Here is a 17,350-nt window from a genome sequence, read left to right as displayed (position 1 = left end):
GAGAACTTGCCTTGCTACAGGTGTTTATGTTCAAACAAGTCTCAGCACTGGATTGGTGTGCTCCTCTTCTCCTCCCCAGTCAGCTCTGGTGTATTTCTGAAGGGTTGTTTAGGAGCCTAATATTTTTCATTGAGTCTCAAGATATGATCTTTTTTGAGTCCCTAAAAACTAGATTTTTAAAAGCATTTAGGCACATGAAACTTTTCACATGTGCTCATCCCTGACTTCTGAGCATTTAGAAAAACTCCAGTGCTGATTTAGAATCTGTGTCCCCTTCTTATGCTCAAAGATGGCCAAACCCAAAAGTGCAAGCTTTCAAAGTCCATAAAAGGCAGAAATTCATAACAGAAGAGCTCAGAATGTGTTACAGAGTACAATCTGCTCTGAGGTCTGAGCTCATTCCATGGACATAGAAACTGATATGAATAGGTAGGTTACTTTTACAGATGATATGTGTAACTTTGATCATGTAAAGAATTTGTCTAAGTTAAAAACTAATTCCTTTTCCATATCTACAATGTAGAGATCATGTCAGCTTGCTGGCAAATAAGAGCAAAAAGCAGTGACTTGAGACATGGATTTATAACGATCACACCATGCAAATTATCACATACATAAATTAATCTCATGTTTTTACTTGACTAAAGCATCACAGGCCATGCAGCAATTTTTGTTCTCGTGATCACTAGAAATGCTGTCCCTCCCAGTACCTCTAAGAAGGAGACCTGTGAGCATACACATTGCTTTCAAGCTATTTGTGCCTCACCTTGAACGTAGAAAATGCTACACAAGCAAAGTGCTTTTCTACTTAATTACACAGGCAATTACAAAATGCAGAACACTATGCAGACAACTCCAGGCTGGATTTAGGAGTTGTTCCAATTAGGTTCCTTTGCAGAAAACAGCTAAGTGCTCCTCTGAACATGAAATGGGTCATTAAAATAAGATCAATTGAAAAATGCATCAAAACTCACTCTGGCTCAAGAGGCTTAAACTCTAGAAATACCTATGCCATCAAAACATAAGTAAAATCTTTTCCAAGCAACAACAATAAAAAAGGAGCACTTATGTGATTTGCAGGGTCAGCACTGCTAATTTATAGCAAGGCCATGGTGAACTGAGTACCCTTTTTGTATTTCTCAAAATACATGCTATCCTACAGATGCAGCACACTGTGTCACAGATGCCCAATAATTAAACAACACGGACAACTTCATGTAGTTGTTTGCTATGACCTATTGAAAAACTAACAAAACCCAGCAGTTCTTAGGCTTAATACAAGGTGCAGAAAAACAAGGACTGTATTTTGCCCCATTGGTTAAGGGGAACAAAAGTGGCCATGTATCTTAACACCTGGGAAAAGTCAGGGCATGCACAGCTGGCCGCGAGCTGGTCACACATTCCTGAGGTTACAATTACAGCTAGTGTTCTCAAACCAGCCTCACTGACAAGCAGTTGCAGATGGCCAAAATGCTTATGTATGGAAAGAGCTTTACTCAGCAAAATCTTAGAAAAATAATGTATCAATAGGAGCACTTGTATCTGTATATGGAGCACTTTCCCAGTGATGTTTTCTTCAGTTAGCCCACAGGACATGTCATAGAAATCCCCACAAAACAGGAAAACTTTTGTGTTGCACATCATATACATCATTTGGTACCAGCATATAATTTCCCCCTAAAGTAGAGTTCCCGTGTAGTTAAAATGGGGAAACTCTATCAGTGTGTTCAGCTACCAGATTTGCCAGGAGCCAGCCACACTGCCAGTCCTCTTCCCAATACTCCAGTTTGATGAGGGGACAAAAGGGCATCATAAGGATCATTTGTGTGCAACTTCACTCCTCTGACACTTGGGTGAACAGCTAGCAACATGGTAAAGAATGAAAACATGGGGGAAAAAAAAAAAAAGTACTGTTTTCCCTCTCTTTATCACTGACATTTAAAAAAATACACCTACATGAAGGCTTCTCTGAAGCTTACTGAAACAACCAGAATTCAAACATGATAAAAACTGAAAAATTACCTGCTTAGATATGAGAAGAGAAAACAAAAGTTTTTGTTGTTTGCAAAGCCAATCTTACAAAGCACTTCTTTAAGGATGGGGTGATCATATGATTGGGTGTAATTTTTTGTGATGCTGAGAGTATGGACACTCAATATAAAATAAACTACAGCAGTTATTACTGTGTTAAAATACAGGAGGAAAAATATATTTAAGTTAAACATCTCGGATGCTTTTAGTTAGTAGTTTTCAAGCTTCTGGATGATCTAGCAAAATGTATACAAGAATTTTTATAATAAAAAAATTTAGAATAAGAATTATTAGACTTTGTATCAAATATGGCCAGAGCCAGCAATCAGGACAGCAATAACAACTGAAATTTGAACTAGGGCACTGATGATTATTTGCACCACTAAGTAAAAACCTTTTTCATATGAAAAGAAGTGCTATCTCTTATAGCACACAATATGCAAAAATTGCATCAAGGTATAACATTTTAATTGCAATTTTTTTTCAATTAAAAATGCAGTAGAACAAATACACAAGAGTAGTGCTTGTGCCTGCTGCTCCCTGAGCAAGAGCCCTGTTACTGTGATTAGTACAGGGCACCACATGAACATCCTTCTGCACATGATCAGCAAGACTAAAAGGTCACTATGGTTTTAATTTACTATTTGCTATAAAACTCATCTCTTAAACTGACTTTGCATATGTTTCTCAGTTATCACGCATACCTTGAAGGCAACAAATCAGAGGTTAGATTACAAATCACTCAGAGTAAACTTGTATTAATATTCTGTCCCAGACCAGCTGAGAGTAGAGGAGACCTCTCCAAAGCTGCTGGCTCTCCATTTTATTGGGCCTTACTCTGTACTCCCTGAGACAGGGATATGTCCCTCTCTGAAGGTTAGGGAATTTTGCCAGAGTAAAGAGTACAGGACCTGACCTCTTGAACAGCAGTAGCCACATAGTTCTCTTAAAACTATTAACATTTGCACACAACAAAACCTCATTATTAAAAAGATTTAAAAGAATTAGTAAGTGTGATACTCAATTTTGTAGGTTCCTATTTGTGAAAATCCCCAAGTCTCCTAAAAGAGAATGTGTTGTGAAGTAAATTTGAACCTGAATATCCCCTTCTGCATATTGAGCTTTTCAAAGATTATTTTATTCAGCTTGTAACTACCAGCACAAATGCTGATTCTAAATATATCTGTTGAACTCTAAATGACTTCTGTTTATAGAAATAGGACATAACAAGCTATTAAATCTTCCTTACAACAAACTGCAATGCCAAAATACTTGCTCCAGATTTCTGAGCTAGAGTTAAAAGACTTAGACTGGTAACCAGAAGAAAATTGGCAAGAGAGTTATTGCACTGTATTTTGTAATTCAAACCTTTCCTAAAATTGACTTGATTTTTATTAGTTCTGTATCCACACAGGCTTAAAAAAACAAAATTAAAAAAAAATCTCATGGTACTTGAAACCTTCATTATTTGATATGAATAAACAATTTAACACAACACCTTGTTGCTATAGAGCATCTAAAGAAACTAAGAAGCAAGACATAACAATAGTGAAAAGATGCATAACTTCTGATGACTTGGATTAATAGAAAAAAATTATATTGAGAACTCCACAAGAAGTTTGCAATCAGGCAAGAATGAACTGCACACACCCATTAAACATTAGGTTCATGCTCATCCTAGTAAAAATATAGGTGGAAATCTGAATTGCATCATTTGGAGTTTTCACCCTTGTAAACTCTGCATCCCTCTCATGGCTGAGCTGTTTCTTTAATTTCTATAACAAGTAGCTGGTGCACTATTAAGCATTTTCAGATTCTACAGTGAAGCTCACTAAGAGTATTAAACACCATTATTGTAAAATGTCAGTATCCATTTTATTGCTGTTATAACTGATACATAATCACAGTTGCTCATTTGCAAACACAGATCAAAATTGAAATTTCAAAGCTACACTTTCTAAAGGAGCTGGCAGCATTTTCAGTTGCTCAAAGGTCATTGTAAATAAAGCATAGAAGACATGGCTCTCCTAAATGGCAGTGGGATCTGGGACAACCACTTTTGGAAAATGGCATTTTGAAGCTCAGTGTGAAGCCTCAGGGAAAGGTTCTGTAACTCTCTTGTGGGAGAAGTAACTGAGTCAATTCCTCTGATGAGGGAATAGTTTTCTATAGTTTGTCTTAGTGACTATTAAATAGTTCCTATTCTAAATTATACACACCTAAGGTATCAGGGAGCATCAGAAATGTTAATTGACTAAATAACATTTCTACTCTGTCTGCTTAAGGGAAGAACAGACCTCCAACAAATCATTCCTTTGAAATAATCTATTTACCACTAGTCTGTTCTAGCAAAGTCTAACAAGAATCATACCTAGATTTGCTCCTCACAGGCTGGAATTATTAGCCTTTCAAAAACTAATTTATATGAAAAACTCAAATTATTTCACAAAGATTTTTCCTTTTCATTCTACTGAAGTGAGATAACTTAATGGACATGAGAGGGTTTCTCCCTACTCCCCCCTTTTGTTTTTTTAATTGAGAAAATTAACTCTCTTACCCTTCATCAGAAACATCTCTAATTTATCTAACATAAGCAGTATCAAGCTAATAAGAACTAAGGAAGACATTCCCTTTTAATTATTTTGTATAACTTTAGATATTTTAACCTAAGCATCTTGAAATCCTCCAAAAATAGACTGCCTGACATTAGAATTAACAGAGAATCTTAGTTCTACCAATGCATTTTCATTACTGCAATGACCTGATGAGCAACACTCACACACGAACGCTTTATAAAGCATTCCTCTGTCAAAATGCTTGCCCCTTGTGAATATAGTAATTTATCAGGCATTTCAAGTGCTGAAGCAAAAAACATCAGTGATGTAAAATATGTAAAAAATGCAATGATTCAATTAATGCCGAGTTACTCCGTGCATGAATGAACAATTTGACCTGGGCTTGAATACAGTATTTTTAATAATGCAGCTGCCATATTCGTTGGTGTGTGCATTTCCTGAAAACTAATCTGCCAAACAAGTCATACAGCATGAATCTGCTGCGCTTCCGTTCTTCGAGGGTCACTCAGCAATGCTCCACCACCGCGCGTTGGGTCACCGCAACGCTGCACGCCTCACAACACTCACACACGCTGCCAGTCCAAATGCCTTGCCATGCCTTTTCCAGCTGAAGAACTCCTACTGTCACCTCTGAGCATCTAGTGGATGCTAGAGGTTTTTAGGAAGCTCCAGGTGAGTTTAGGTGTTAGTTTGTAAATATTTTGGAATACTTGTTTTGGTTTTGTTTTCTAAGTGCACGATACTGCGTCTGCAGTTTTTAGGTATTTCTTTCCAAGAGACTGTCAGATTCACAGCTTCTCTTTAAAACTGAGGCAGCACAACACATTTGAAAAGAAATTAAGTAAAACTATTTTCACACAACCCTAAAAAAAAAAAAAAAGGAAAAAAGACCCTCTCCTGTACCATCTAACTGGTACTATTCCAACTGCAGTGCTTAACCGGAGCATATTCTGGGAAAGCTCCACCTATAATCAACTTCACACGGAATTCATATAAACTATGTACTAGATTTGGCCTTTAAGAGCAATTCCCCTACCCCACCCCTTATAAATATAGCTTGTTTCATTTCAGCTGAAATTTCAAATACAGAAATAACTCTTGAGCAAAACCAAAATCAGGGTTACTTTGACTGAGTAGCTCAGTCCAATGAAATCATAAATAAAATACTCATGTGAAAAAACATTTAGGCTGGGCTGATGAAAGACTACAATAACTTTGGATAAACATTTACAACTCCAGATAAAAAGATTTAAAAAGTAAGTAAATATTCTTTAACTGCAGATGACAGCAGCAGTACAGTTAATATTTAATCATGACATTATGAGAATATTCAGTAGTGGAAGAGAGGATTAACATATTGCTTTAAAACATTCCATTACTTTCTGCATCTGTTTACTGATAATAAAAGAAACAGCTGTTCTAAATGTAACATTAACAGGTGTAAACCATTCATTTGAGATTTTAAAACAATAATTCTCCTCTGTTTCCTCCTTAGCTATTCTGAAATGACATTACAAACACCCCTCCTATTAGCTTACACAATTAACTCGTAATTGTTTAACCTCTCTGCATGTCCCCAAAACATATACATGTGGAGTTAGCTTCCTTCTCCTTTTGGGCAAAAGGCTCTGTTCTCCTGCACTGCACATCCTGAACTAATGCACCAGATGTGTCCCATAAAATGGTTGGTCACACTGTTCAGCAGCTTTCCTTTAGCAACTGTTCTATATCAAATTTACTGTAAAAAAGCATCGTAATTATGAAGTAACACTGTATCAAATTCACAGACTGAATATCTCACTATGCTCGGTTAAACTATGAATGATAATTGAGCTTGAAATTGTATATTTACTTTAAATAAGTCCTCCAAATAATCTGCAACAATGTGTGCTTAATTCGAAGCCATTAACAAAAGATTTAACATTTCCACATTTATACTCTCCATAATTTCAGATATGATACTCCATACTTACAGAGAGAGGGGGGGAAAAAATAAAAGCAAGTTCTGGTAGCCTTCCATTTGCAAAATTAAATGGATGTACCTGAAGTTTCTAATAATTGCTAACCCATCCTGTTAAATGCTGGGTACAAATGATACAAAATTCTCAAAAACCCTTCAATATTCTATTCCAGCCATAAAATAAATTCAGAGTTATAAGTTTATTTAGTAAAAGAAACCAAACTTCAATACAAAACCAAAAACCTGACCTGCTTTATAGAAGATAAAACAAACTCTGAAGACCAAACATTACAACACTTTCGAAAACCTAAAAAGTTGTTTGCTAAAGTTAATTTTCTTTAAAGTAATACTAGTAAGTTTGCAGAAGAAAAAAAAGGAATGAAAACCTTGAGACTAGGGCATGTTTGCTTGTATAACTAAAGTGCTGGGGAATACTGTTCCTATTGATAGATATTTTAAATATTCCATATCAGAATATGGAAATAGAGCAGAATCCATTCTAATAAATCCCAAACTCCAAATTCTACTGTTGCCAATGACTGCTAGGTGCTCATGAAATTATTTCAATGTTCCTCTGGTTTTGCTATAGCTCTCTCAACTATACTATTTCATGTTAAAGGGGAAAAAACCAAACAAGACATAGTCCAAACCCCTTCACACATGCACACACTGGTAAACTGAAACAGAAACTTCATTAATAAGATTCCTACTACATCCAGCAAAGACACATACAAAAGGTGCTACCTCAATTTCATGTTCACACCCATATCTATCTGTAAGGAAAAAGAATTGTTTTTTCAGGGAGATTTTTCCTCTATTTATAAAGTCAAATTTATATTCAGATGTTTCCCATTAAAGGAATGTGCACCTTCTTAGAATGTGGGTGAGGGGGACACCTGAGCTGCAAACACACTACCAGAACCAAACCTGCCCCAACAATGATACAAACGATCCTCTGAAAAATGCAAAACTACGCACAACCAAAAGGCTTTGGAAGTTTTCCTACAAAAAAGCTCCTGACCCTGCCCTAGGGAACTGCTACCTGCTCTACATGTATTTTAGGAAAGCAAGCGCGCACACCACGAGGAGCAAAGTGAATGATATCGCTTTGACCTGCCGGGGACGTGAAGCAAGGAAGGAATGATGCTCATCCATGGTCAGCCCCAGACCTCAATTTAAGTCCAAATTGTACAAAACCGAAATGCCAGCAGAGGGCAGCGCAAATACGAGAAGTCCCTGGAGTGCCCCAGCCCGGGCACTCGTGGGGCACAAGGAGGTGGCTGCCACTCGCTGGCCCTGAGATGCGCACCCACCACGCCGCACTCTGCAGCTCTTCCTCCGTGGGAAGAGGTCAATACGGCAATATGCAACTCCACCCAACGTTGCACATTTCAGGTTTTCTACTTCCTTTTAAACAAACTGCCCGTGGAGCTGGGATGGACTGACTGCAGGCAAAGGCAGCCTTTGTGCGCTTTCCCGAGAGCTTTGTGGGGTTGGTTCACCGTGTAGCACCCCGTGATGGTGCAATGGCAGAAGCCCTTCTCTAGAACTGCTACTTCAGGCACACCGTTTAACTTCTTCCAACTTAAAAATCTAGAACTGGGGAATTTCTATTATTCAAACAAAGAACAAAACGGCATCAGTGAGAACATCTCTACAAACAGAAAGTAACACTTCTTTTTGTTCACACTGAAAAAAAGCAAGGAGACACCTCCACCCTGTCCTACGTAAAGCCATCTCCCATCAGCAGAACAACACTATAACTCCCAGTTTCAGCTTGCAGTCCCAACCATAAGTACTGTGGTGAGAAGTCACCCAGACTTACAGCTCCAAAGCCGTGCTCCAGTAGTCACTGCTGGCAGCCAGCCACACCACATCCCCCAGACAGAAAGCAAACTGTATGTACACATACCTAAGGAAGAACGCCAGAGCAGCTCTGAGGTGTAAGTCCAGCAAACACAGCAAGGAAAGGAGGGAAGCCCCACCTCACAATTGATTAACCTGGTGCACCTGCACTTAAAATCCTGATGCTAATTTGCTTCCATAGCAACTAAACTCACCCTGGCACCTGTGAATACCTTTTGCCAATCATGTTTTGTCCTCAGTCTAGGGCCTGAATACCAATTAACACTTGTCCTCTTGATGTAGACTCAAGTGTTACGAAAGATACTCGCACTGGCTTCGGTATAATTAGGATATAGCTATCTTACCTTTTGGAAAAGAAGCAGCAATTATTAATCTCATTAAACACTGTATATTATACTCCAAACTCAATAAAAGTGGTGCACACATTAATTTAATTTCCAACAACCTTAGTCAGGAGATAAACTTCCATTCTGCAGCTTGCTTCTGGCTTTTCCCACGGTAATGGCACCTCTCTAAACTCTCAGAATTTGTATTCCAACAAGAATAAAAATAAACAAACTATAACCTTCTGTATCCCATGCAAGGCTGGGATCCTGTTTCCCCACCAGAGCCAAGGGTCACGTCTCCTTTCTCTATCTCCATCCACCTTCTCACATCGATTCTAAAAATTCACATCTTCTGCACTGAGTGACATTTAGAGCCAAGTGTCCAGTTTGCAAGTGACATTCTCATTTTGTACCTTGCTACCATTAAGCTTGGAAAGCTATCCTGCTTGTGTCCTCTGATCATCCTTGCTCTTTATGAAAAGGACAAACTTACTTTAATGGCATAAAGAAATAATCATAAAGGTCCCCTGCAGTGAGCAGGGACATCTTCACTAGATCGAGTTGCCCAGAGCCCCATCCCATCTGACCTTGAGTATTTCCACAGATGGGTCATCTACTGTGTGTCTGAGTAACCTGTTCTAGTGCCTTACCACCCTCATTTTAAAAAACTTTCTTATATAGATCAATCCTCCTTTGGTTTAAAACAATTACCTCTTGCTCTGTTGCAACAGGCTCTGTGAAAAAGATAATCCTTGCCTTTCAGGTTAGAATTGATAATCATTGCCTTTCAGGTTAGAATTTACATGTTGTGATGTATGGCTGTGATGTGATTTCTTAAATTAGCTCACCAGTTCAGCATCAGTGATTTACACATTCAAACACTACGTTTGCTTGTCTGGTCCAACACTCCTGTCCCCAAACTAACTTGCACTTGGGCCTTTCAGCAACCTTCAACCACTTACCCAGCAGCCACAGAACACTACAAAGCTAGGTCCTACCACCACATTTTTATAGTGCCAAGGTTTGCAAACAACAGCTGGGAATAAACAGGAATTTTCAGGTGCACTTGAAACTTTTAAAACACTCTTCCAGAGACAAGGCATCTGCTGTGCACAGAAGGCCTAGGTTTACAGAAGTAGGCCACTACTTGAAATAGAGGAGTAAACATTGTGTTCTGGTAGAAAGAGAATGAACCAGTTTACCAAAATCAGTAGCTCTCTATATAGCAGACTATGCCCTAGTTATGCCACATTCTCCCTGAGGGAGGACAGTTTATGTTTCCCACCCCCAAACAGTTTGTGTATAGCACTGCACCAATAAACATCCATGGGCACCTGATTTCAGTGCCAACCTGTGCTCCTGTGACTCACATCCATTTTGCTTTCAGGGAACTGGCCAGTTTTTGTTGATCTGAAGTTTTTAAACTTATGTACTGTACTTTTAAGAACCACACTTCTGTAAGTGTAGAATTTTTGGAGATTGGATACTCGGGCTGTCAATACTCATTTACATGAGCTAAGAATTTCCAGATAGAAATACAACACCATAGAAATCTAACTATAATAACTTCATATGGCAATGCCATATTCAAATACTTACAGCTATCTGGCATTCCTTTGAATATTAACAGCTGAAGTCCTTAGTATAATAAACTTTGCCATGCTCTGTTGAAAGCAACTTCTAACCACTTCACATCTAAAAAATTCTGACATACTGGTATTTCTTAAACCTGCAGCAATAAGAGAAGGAGGAAACCAGTTGAGAACATTTCTTTAATAAATTTTTTTAAAAAAATAGTGGTGAGTTGTTTTTCTACAGTACTTTTTTCTGTTTTCAAATAGCATTTTTATTTAAATGAAGTCTTTAGGAGGTGAACATGTAACAATGAAAAGTCATTTAACAAAGCTTTGCACAAAACATACTGAAATTACAGAGTAGTGATCAAAATTAAGCAAGAGAAGTATGACCCCAAACAAAATGTTCCATTTACTGAATAATTTCCATGGAGTTGTGCTTGTCAACTTCTGGAATATCTGTTAAGTGATGAAAAAAAGGACGACCATGAACACAGCCTTTATTTTCCTTTCCAAGCTGTTGCTTCATCCTGTAAATTGTGTTTTGCACATCTTCTTTTGACAAATGTAAGGGCAGCTGCCGAGCTAAACGTACTGCTTCTCCCTGTGGAAAGGAAAAACAAAATCAAAACCCCAATAGTTTTTAAAACACCACTTTTTAACACATCAGCCTATGGCTACCACAAAACAGGAATTAAAAACTCACTGTTTAAAGGTCATCCTTTTCTGCTGCTAAATATTCCAAATCTCAGAAATCTAAATATAACTTTAAACAATTTTTACTGGTCAGTTCATGACATTTCTACAATGGAGGCATGCACAATCAGCCCCCTGGTTATGTCTTTTTGCAAGATGCTTTCTGTTTCTTATTTCCTGTTGTCACCAGCATCAGTTGTACATGTTTACTAGTTCACAAGACACATTTCACACCACAAACTTTAGAGGTATCATAAATTAATTCAAGCAGTCAGTAAGTACAATTTCAAAAATACTACAGCAAAACTTCATAGATTAATTTGTATTTACTATGGTCTATTGCATCCACTTAACACTAGAAAGCAGAAGTGACTGCTGAAGCACCCACCCTCCCTCAAAGAACTAAGGAACTTCAAAAAGAAGTTGTGTTTCCTCCAAGATGGGCTTCCCTGCCACTGCCTTCCCTTCTGTAAGTAAGTCACATTACCTAGACAGAAATGTATGTGGCACACAACCTCCCTTCATACTGTACAAACCTGAGCACCATTCATAATGATTTAATCTAAATCATCTCATTTTCTTTGTCTGAGATTTTCTCCCACTCCTCCAAGTGGGAAAAAGATCACTGTGGACTGTTTTATACCCTGTAAGTCTGCTGCTTCAACTTGTGCTTTCTTCTGCATCTATCTACTGACAGCAAAAGCTGCAGACGTGCTGCCTGCTCAAACATGAAATGAATGATTAAAGTTGTGATTCTGAACATGACAATGAATGGCATTTCCAGTGTTTAACCTCCCAGAATGGCCAAAAAATTCAGTGCTTATTTCTGAATAACAGCTTTTACAGTTATCTGGGGCTTTTTACAAACCACTGCTGTCTCAACACTGAACTTATCCCTTCGTTAAGCTTCTTTCCTGAGTGCAGGAGACTGGCTGAGTAGTACATAACAGAATCACTTGCTGCAAACCCTCACAAGATAGGGAAAGATTTGTGTAATAATGCTTAAAAGACGAAACTTATACCCTGTGTAAGTATGTGCCTAGGTCCCAGTTTGAGGTAACCCAATTCAGGAAGGTATCTTATAAATGCCCAAGTAAAAAGAGACTTTACATATACTTTGGTAACCTTTTTGAAGAGGTCTGGAATTGAAGAGAATTAGTGAAACAGCTAGACAGGAAGTGATTACTATTGCTGTTGGTTACTCCAGCATTAACTAGTACCACATTTATCAGTTATCTCTGAAACTTCATGCCATTATTGTCTCTGGATGGACAATTTATTTATTTGCACAGAAAACATTCACATGAGTTACTGCCATTCTGTGGCAGTTTTGTATCCTAACATGGAGAAATGCCTTGCCAGTTTGAAAAGTGTCTTACACTGGAAACACTTTGTGAAAATCACTTTTTGGCATGTGTTATATCACACTGGGTGACTGCTTTTGGGTATATCTGATGGAAATATTTTGCTAAGGAATACACAACTCAGAGAGGATAGAGGACTCTCTTTTTCAAGAGTAACTTCTGTTTAGAACACAATGGAACTAATTAAAACACAAAGCTGAAGAAAGATTTTCAAGCTCTTTCAGGAATTATTACAAGTTTAGCTGGCTAATACTAAAAGAAAGCTTCTGTCTCACCTCCAAGTAATTTATCACTTTGAGAGGCCTACATTCACATACTTCCTTTGCATTTCTGTTAACTACTGCATTCAGAATTTCTCTCAAATCAGAAATTCCATAATATGGCAGACAATTTGCCATCCCTTCTATTTCCAGATGACATTCTGTAGCCGAAGCACCTGAAAATACAAAAACAAAACAGTAATTCATGCACTGCTTTGATTTCTATTCTATAGCAATTCACAGAAAATTAAACTGATGCAAAGTAATTTAGTACTTTAGTCCAACACAATTAGGAAACTTTTTTGTTCCTCCCTTGGAATGAAAAGCATTTATTTGCACAATGTTTCATTATGATGATGTGTGTTTATTCACATCACAAATGTCTCAGCTTACATTAATCCAAATCCTAGCTGGCACTGTTTAATGCTTAAAACATTTGCAACATTCCTAGTATTGAGCACAGCTTTAATTAAAGCTTCTGTGACTTTAATTAAACATACATAAAATTAAAGTTGAAGCTAGAAATAAAACACAATTTAGTTTGAAAAAAATTAAAACAGTGTTGGCACTATTTCCTATGCAAGTGGTTTAAACATCTGTAGAGTTCAAATGTTATCACAATAAATTTGGATTCTACTGAAATAAAAAGCAGTTTTTTCTCCTACCACATCTAAGGAAAAGTTCAAACCCATAAAACCAGAGGCTCTGTGACTAACTTTATATTATCATTCATATGTTATCACTGCTGGAGCAGGTAAAACTCTTGAGTAGGAATGATGAATAAAAAATTAAACAGCCTTTCTAATAGAGTATGTATTCAAGCATTGAGGTCTGTATGATTTCCCTTCTTATTCACATTTCAGGAAAGAAAAATTGATTGAAGTTGTTCTGGTACAGCAACTTTTTCCACTGCCAGTTAGAAGCAAGTTCTCTGGTGGTCAGGCTCACATATTCTCATTCAGGCTATCCTCTCATTCATGTTGTGTGCACAGAAACCTCAGCCCAACCTGCACACCTACCTTCCCTTTTCCTCCCCTACAAGTCTAGCAAGCATGAACTTTGACACAGACATAGAAAAACTGAATTACTAATGAAAATAAATCCACTCTCATGTAATGGTCCAGGAAGGATAAATTACCTTCAGCTCAAGTCATAAATGGTTTTTGTAAAGTCAAAAGAGCTGGAGACAAATAGATTGTTCCAAACTCTCAGAAGAGATAATTCCTGCTCCTAATCCAAACAAAAACAAGAAATATTTCAGAAGTGAGAGAAAATATGTATGCATCATAAGTCAGCATGATGTACCTTCATTAGCTGGTAGAATAAAGCTGAGTTATCCATGGCCAGGCACTATCTGACAGTCATTAAATAAGATGAACAGGATAACTGTGCAGGTTGAAATTTCCCTAAATATGGGTGTGTCACTGGGTAAAAAATGCTCTTGGGCCTTTTTAAGCTTCATGCCATGAGATACTTTGACCAGTGGGAATCTGATATAGGGAACAGCCCCTCATCCCCCCTCCCCCCAAAAATCACATAATCTTCTTCTAGCTATGTATTAAACACTGCTTTACATCTGAAACTTTATTTCATTTTTCACCCAGAATTGTCTTCCTTCTCTTTTTCAAGCTGCTTTTCCCTCACTGCAGCCAGGAAGCAGAGACATATTTTTATATAATACCGTAAAACCTGTGTTCAGATTCAGCTTAAAGCAAAATGTTAAATTATATGAAAGTTTGGCAGATATTACGGTGAGGAAAGATGATGTACTATGCTAATATTCCCCCATGGGCAAGCCTGTCAGTAAGGGACAGGAGGAAAAGATAAAATCTCTTTTTAAAATCTCCTTCAGCTCTTTTCTCTTAATTTCTGTCCTATTTTTGATTTAATTACAGATTAGATTTGAGGAACTATTCCAGATCATTTGATTATGCTGCTTTCTCTCTAAAATTAGGAATTAGTCTATTTGAAAACCTTTTAATAATTAGCCCTCTGACACAAATTTTTTTAAGTTTCAGGTATTTAGACATTCAGTTTAAAAACCTGTATTTCCTGTGCTTCCTTTTAAAATTTTATGACAGCAAAACATTTCCTCATATACTCCTCAGCTTCAGCAATAGCCATTGTTCCACCTGCAAATTTTGACAGCCAGATTTGACTTCACCATTTTCCTCTTCCATCTGAAAGTCAGAGTGGGCTTGAAAGTTTAACATAAGAACAACCAATACAAACCCTGGCTAAGGGAGGTTTATTTCTTTGGTATTTCTGTTTGTGTGTCACTCTCCTTTTCTGCTAACATTCTTTAAACTGCAAAGTAGCCCCACTGCATGCTGATTAACAAGTATTTATCTGCAAGCCTCTGCAGGAACTCTGATATTGGCAACACTTGATGATATAAGCAGATGTCCAAGCCTCAGTGTACTTGTAAATTTTTGACAAAATATATATTAGGATTTTTGAGTATTCAAACAGCAGTTCTCAAACAGTTGCCATAGTAGTTTCTCTGAAACATTTTGCAACTTCCAAGGAAAGTGATTCCATGAACAAATAAACTAGCCTTCAAGTAAGTAAAAATGTGGATTTCTCATTGTTACAAATTTCCCCTTTCTCCTTCCAAACAAAGCATTTGCAATCACCTTTCGATAATTCCTTCTTGATGGCCAGGAAAAACTGCTCCCTTCCAGCTGCCACCTAGATTAGGTGACTCTATAACACTGTCTATCTCCCAGACTGTAGTCAAAATCAAACTGAAATTAAATTGCAGCATGGTTCTCCACTGGAGGGTTACAAGAGCTGAGGCAGTCTGTATCACCAAGATCAATGGGTTATTTACCTATTACTGCTCTTTGAGGCCTTATAAGCACATTCTTTGGATATAGTCATGTTGACTGCATGGGCCAGACAATTCTACCCTAAAAGCCTGCCTTGGAGCATGGCCCAAGAGCCAGCATTGATACAATACCAGCTAAGGTGTGTTCCTTGCTCTCAGTTCCTCTCCAGCCAAGAATTCCCATCTCTCTCTAGGCCTTTCCCAAAGGCAAACAGACAGATGTGCAGTGAAGGCACATATAATAAACACATCTTAAGGAGAACTGGACAGAAAGTAATCCATCTTACTTCTTGAAGTGTTCCCTGCACGTAGGGGTCACTGTGAGCAAACAAATGCCTGGCAGGTCCCAGAACACTGAGTATTAAGTAATTTGCTTTATTAAGTAAAAGCAAACAGACTGCTCTCCCAAAGGTAGCATCACTTGAAGCCTCAGTAAGGCCAGAACACGAGGGGGTGGGAGGGCAGTGGAAGACAGACTGGAGCTCAGCGTCACAGCTTTGCAAATTACAACAACTGGCACATTCCACAAAGAAACCATTGATTTTGCTTAACTGACACACTGACAGCAAGAAGTATTTTCTTGGCTATTTCACAACATGTTTTTCACTGTGAGCTATCCAGAGAAAAATCTAGTTGAAAACTCCTTAGACTGATGAGCAGTTAATATAATATTAAGAGAAACAGGGAGACAATACAAAGATCTTAGCCTACCAAAAACATGAGGCAGATGGGACACTTCCAAAATCCAGAACACTTGGAACAACTCTGGCTGCAGTCATATAGAGTCTCTGAAGAGAGTAAAGGTAGATTTCCTTTCTGTCTTCTAGCAAGAACACATTCAAGGGGCAGACTTATCCTCAAATGAAACAATAGGCAAGCAAGGCCTTCAACTCCCACACTCTTGCAAAAATTAACATCCAAAGGTGCATTTGTGAAAATACAGACATTTAAGGAGTTTTCCAACCAAAATGGCAGAACAAGAATAAAACTAACGTGGAACTGAGTTCTTTTCAGGAAGTAAATAGCTAATTAGACCTTTCAAAAACCTACTAGAAGTAGAGTATCTAGTGCCACATGGTGCCATGGGGTTCAGAGCAAGGCCTGTGAGAAAGACTCCTGGTAAATTATGAAAGTAAATAAAGATCAGAACCACCCCACTAGCTAAAAGGTGTTGGCCATTAAAGACCAGAGTTGTATTTCTATGAATTCCAAGCACTGCAAGGAAATAAAATCCAATTTCTGAGTATTAATCCCAAGATTAATTAATGAGTAATTTTTTATCCTATGAATGACACTGCCCCTCACATGTCACTCAAATAAGGAAAAATTGATACTTTCTGGGTGGGTTGTTTTTCATGTAAGAAACCATAAGAATGAAAATCTTCATAAAAAGCCCCCTCTGTGCCACAAGTTACCAGAAGCTAAGATTCTGAACTGCAAAGAAGCATTTTTAAAAAAGATCAGTTGAGATGCAAACCTAATGCAACACAGGAATTACTGGTCACCTCCCAAATTAAGGCAGCTGCTCAGGGTTTTTTAATAAATAAGCAGTCAGATTTGTTAAACACCCCAACGCCATAAGGAAATAAGGAATAAACCGATATAAAGTCCTATATTTAAATTTAAATCATTGTAGTGATGCCTAGAGAGGCTACCTGGAACAGAGGCTAGACAGTGTTAAAGGAATAAAGTAGGAATTTATTAAAAAACCTTCAAAGGATACACCTTGGGCAGTACAAGAGCCCAGCTGTGGCTACACCCAAGATGGACCCAAGATGGATGACCAGTCATGAATTTTCACACTTTTATAAGTTTTGGCCCATTTACATATTGGGGTTAACTGTCCAATTACAGCTTCAGGTATGAA

At 37.8% G+C, this 17,350-nt stretch overlaps 1 protein-coding gene across 8 annotated transcripts in view; it reads right to left on the bottom strand.

Annotated features, from left to right (window-relative positions):
* The window catches only part of PMS1 (PMS1 homolog 1, mismatch repair system component), a 75,898-nt gene that overhangs the window by 22,756 nt on the left and 35,792 nt on the right, over positions 1–17,350 (bottom strand). For 6 of the 8 annotated variants that reach the window (XM_064433825.1, XM_064433823.1, XM_064433819.1 and 3 more), the window contains exons 12-14: positions 12,669–12,829; positions 10,750–10,937; positions 10,359–10,488 (exon numbers count right to left, since the gene is read on the bottom strand). In XM_064433825.1, the coding sequence (XP_064289895.1) occupies positions 10,455–10,488; positions 10,750–10,937; positions 12,669–12,829 (383 nt within the window). In that variant the 3' untranslated portion in view covers positions 10,359–10,454. Of the gene's footprint in view, positions 1–10,358; positions 10,489–10,517; positions 10,938–12,668; positions 12,830–17,350 lie in introns of those variants that run through there. The other 2 variants (XM_064433826.1, XM_064433824.1) reach the window with 1 other exon arrangement.

The sequence above is a fragment of the Passer domesticus genome, chromosome 10, assembly GCF_036417665.1.
Source record: "Passer domesticus isolate bPasDom1 chromosome 10, bPasDom1.hap1, whole genome shotgun sequence".
Taxonomy (NCBI): domain Eukaryota; kingdom Metazoa; phylum Chordata; class Aves; order Passeriformes; family Passeridae; genus Passer; species Passer domesticus.
This window is presented reverse-complemented; position numbering and strand designations above follow the sequence as displayed.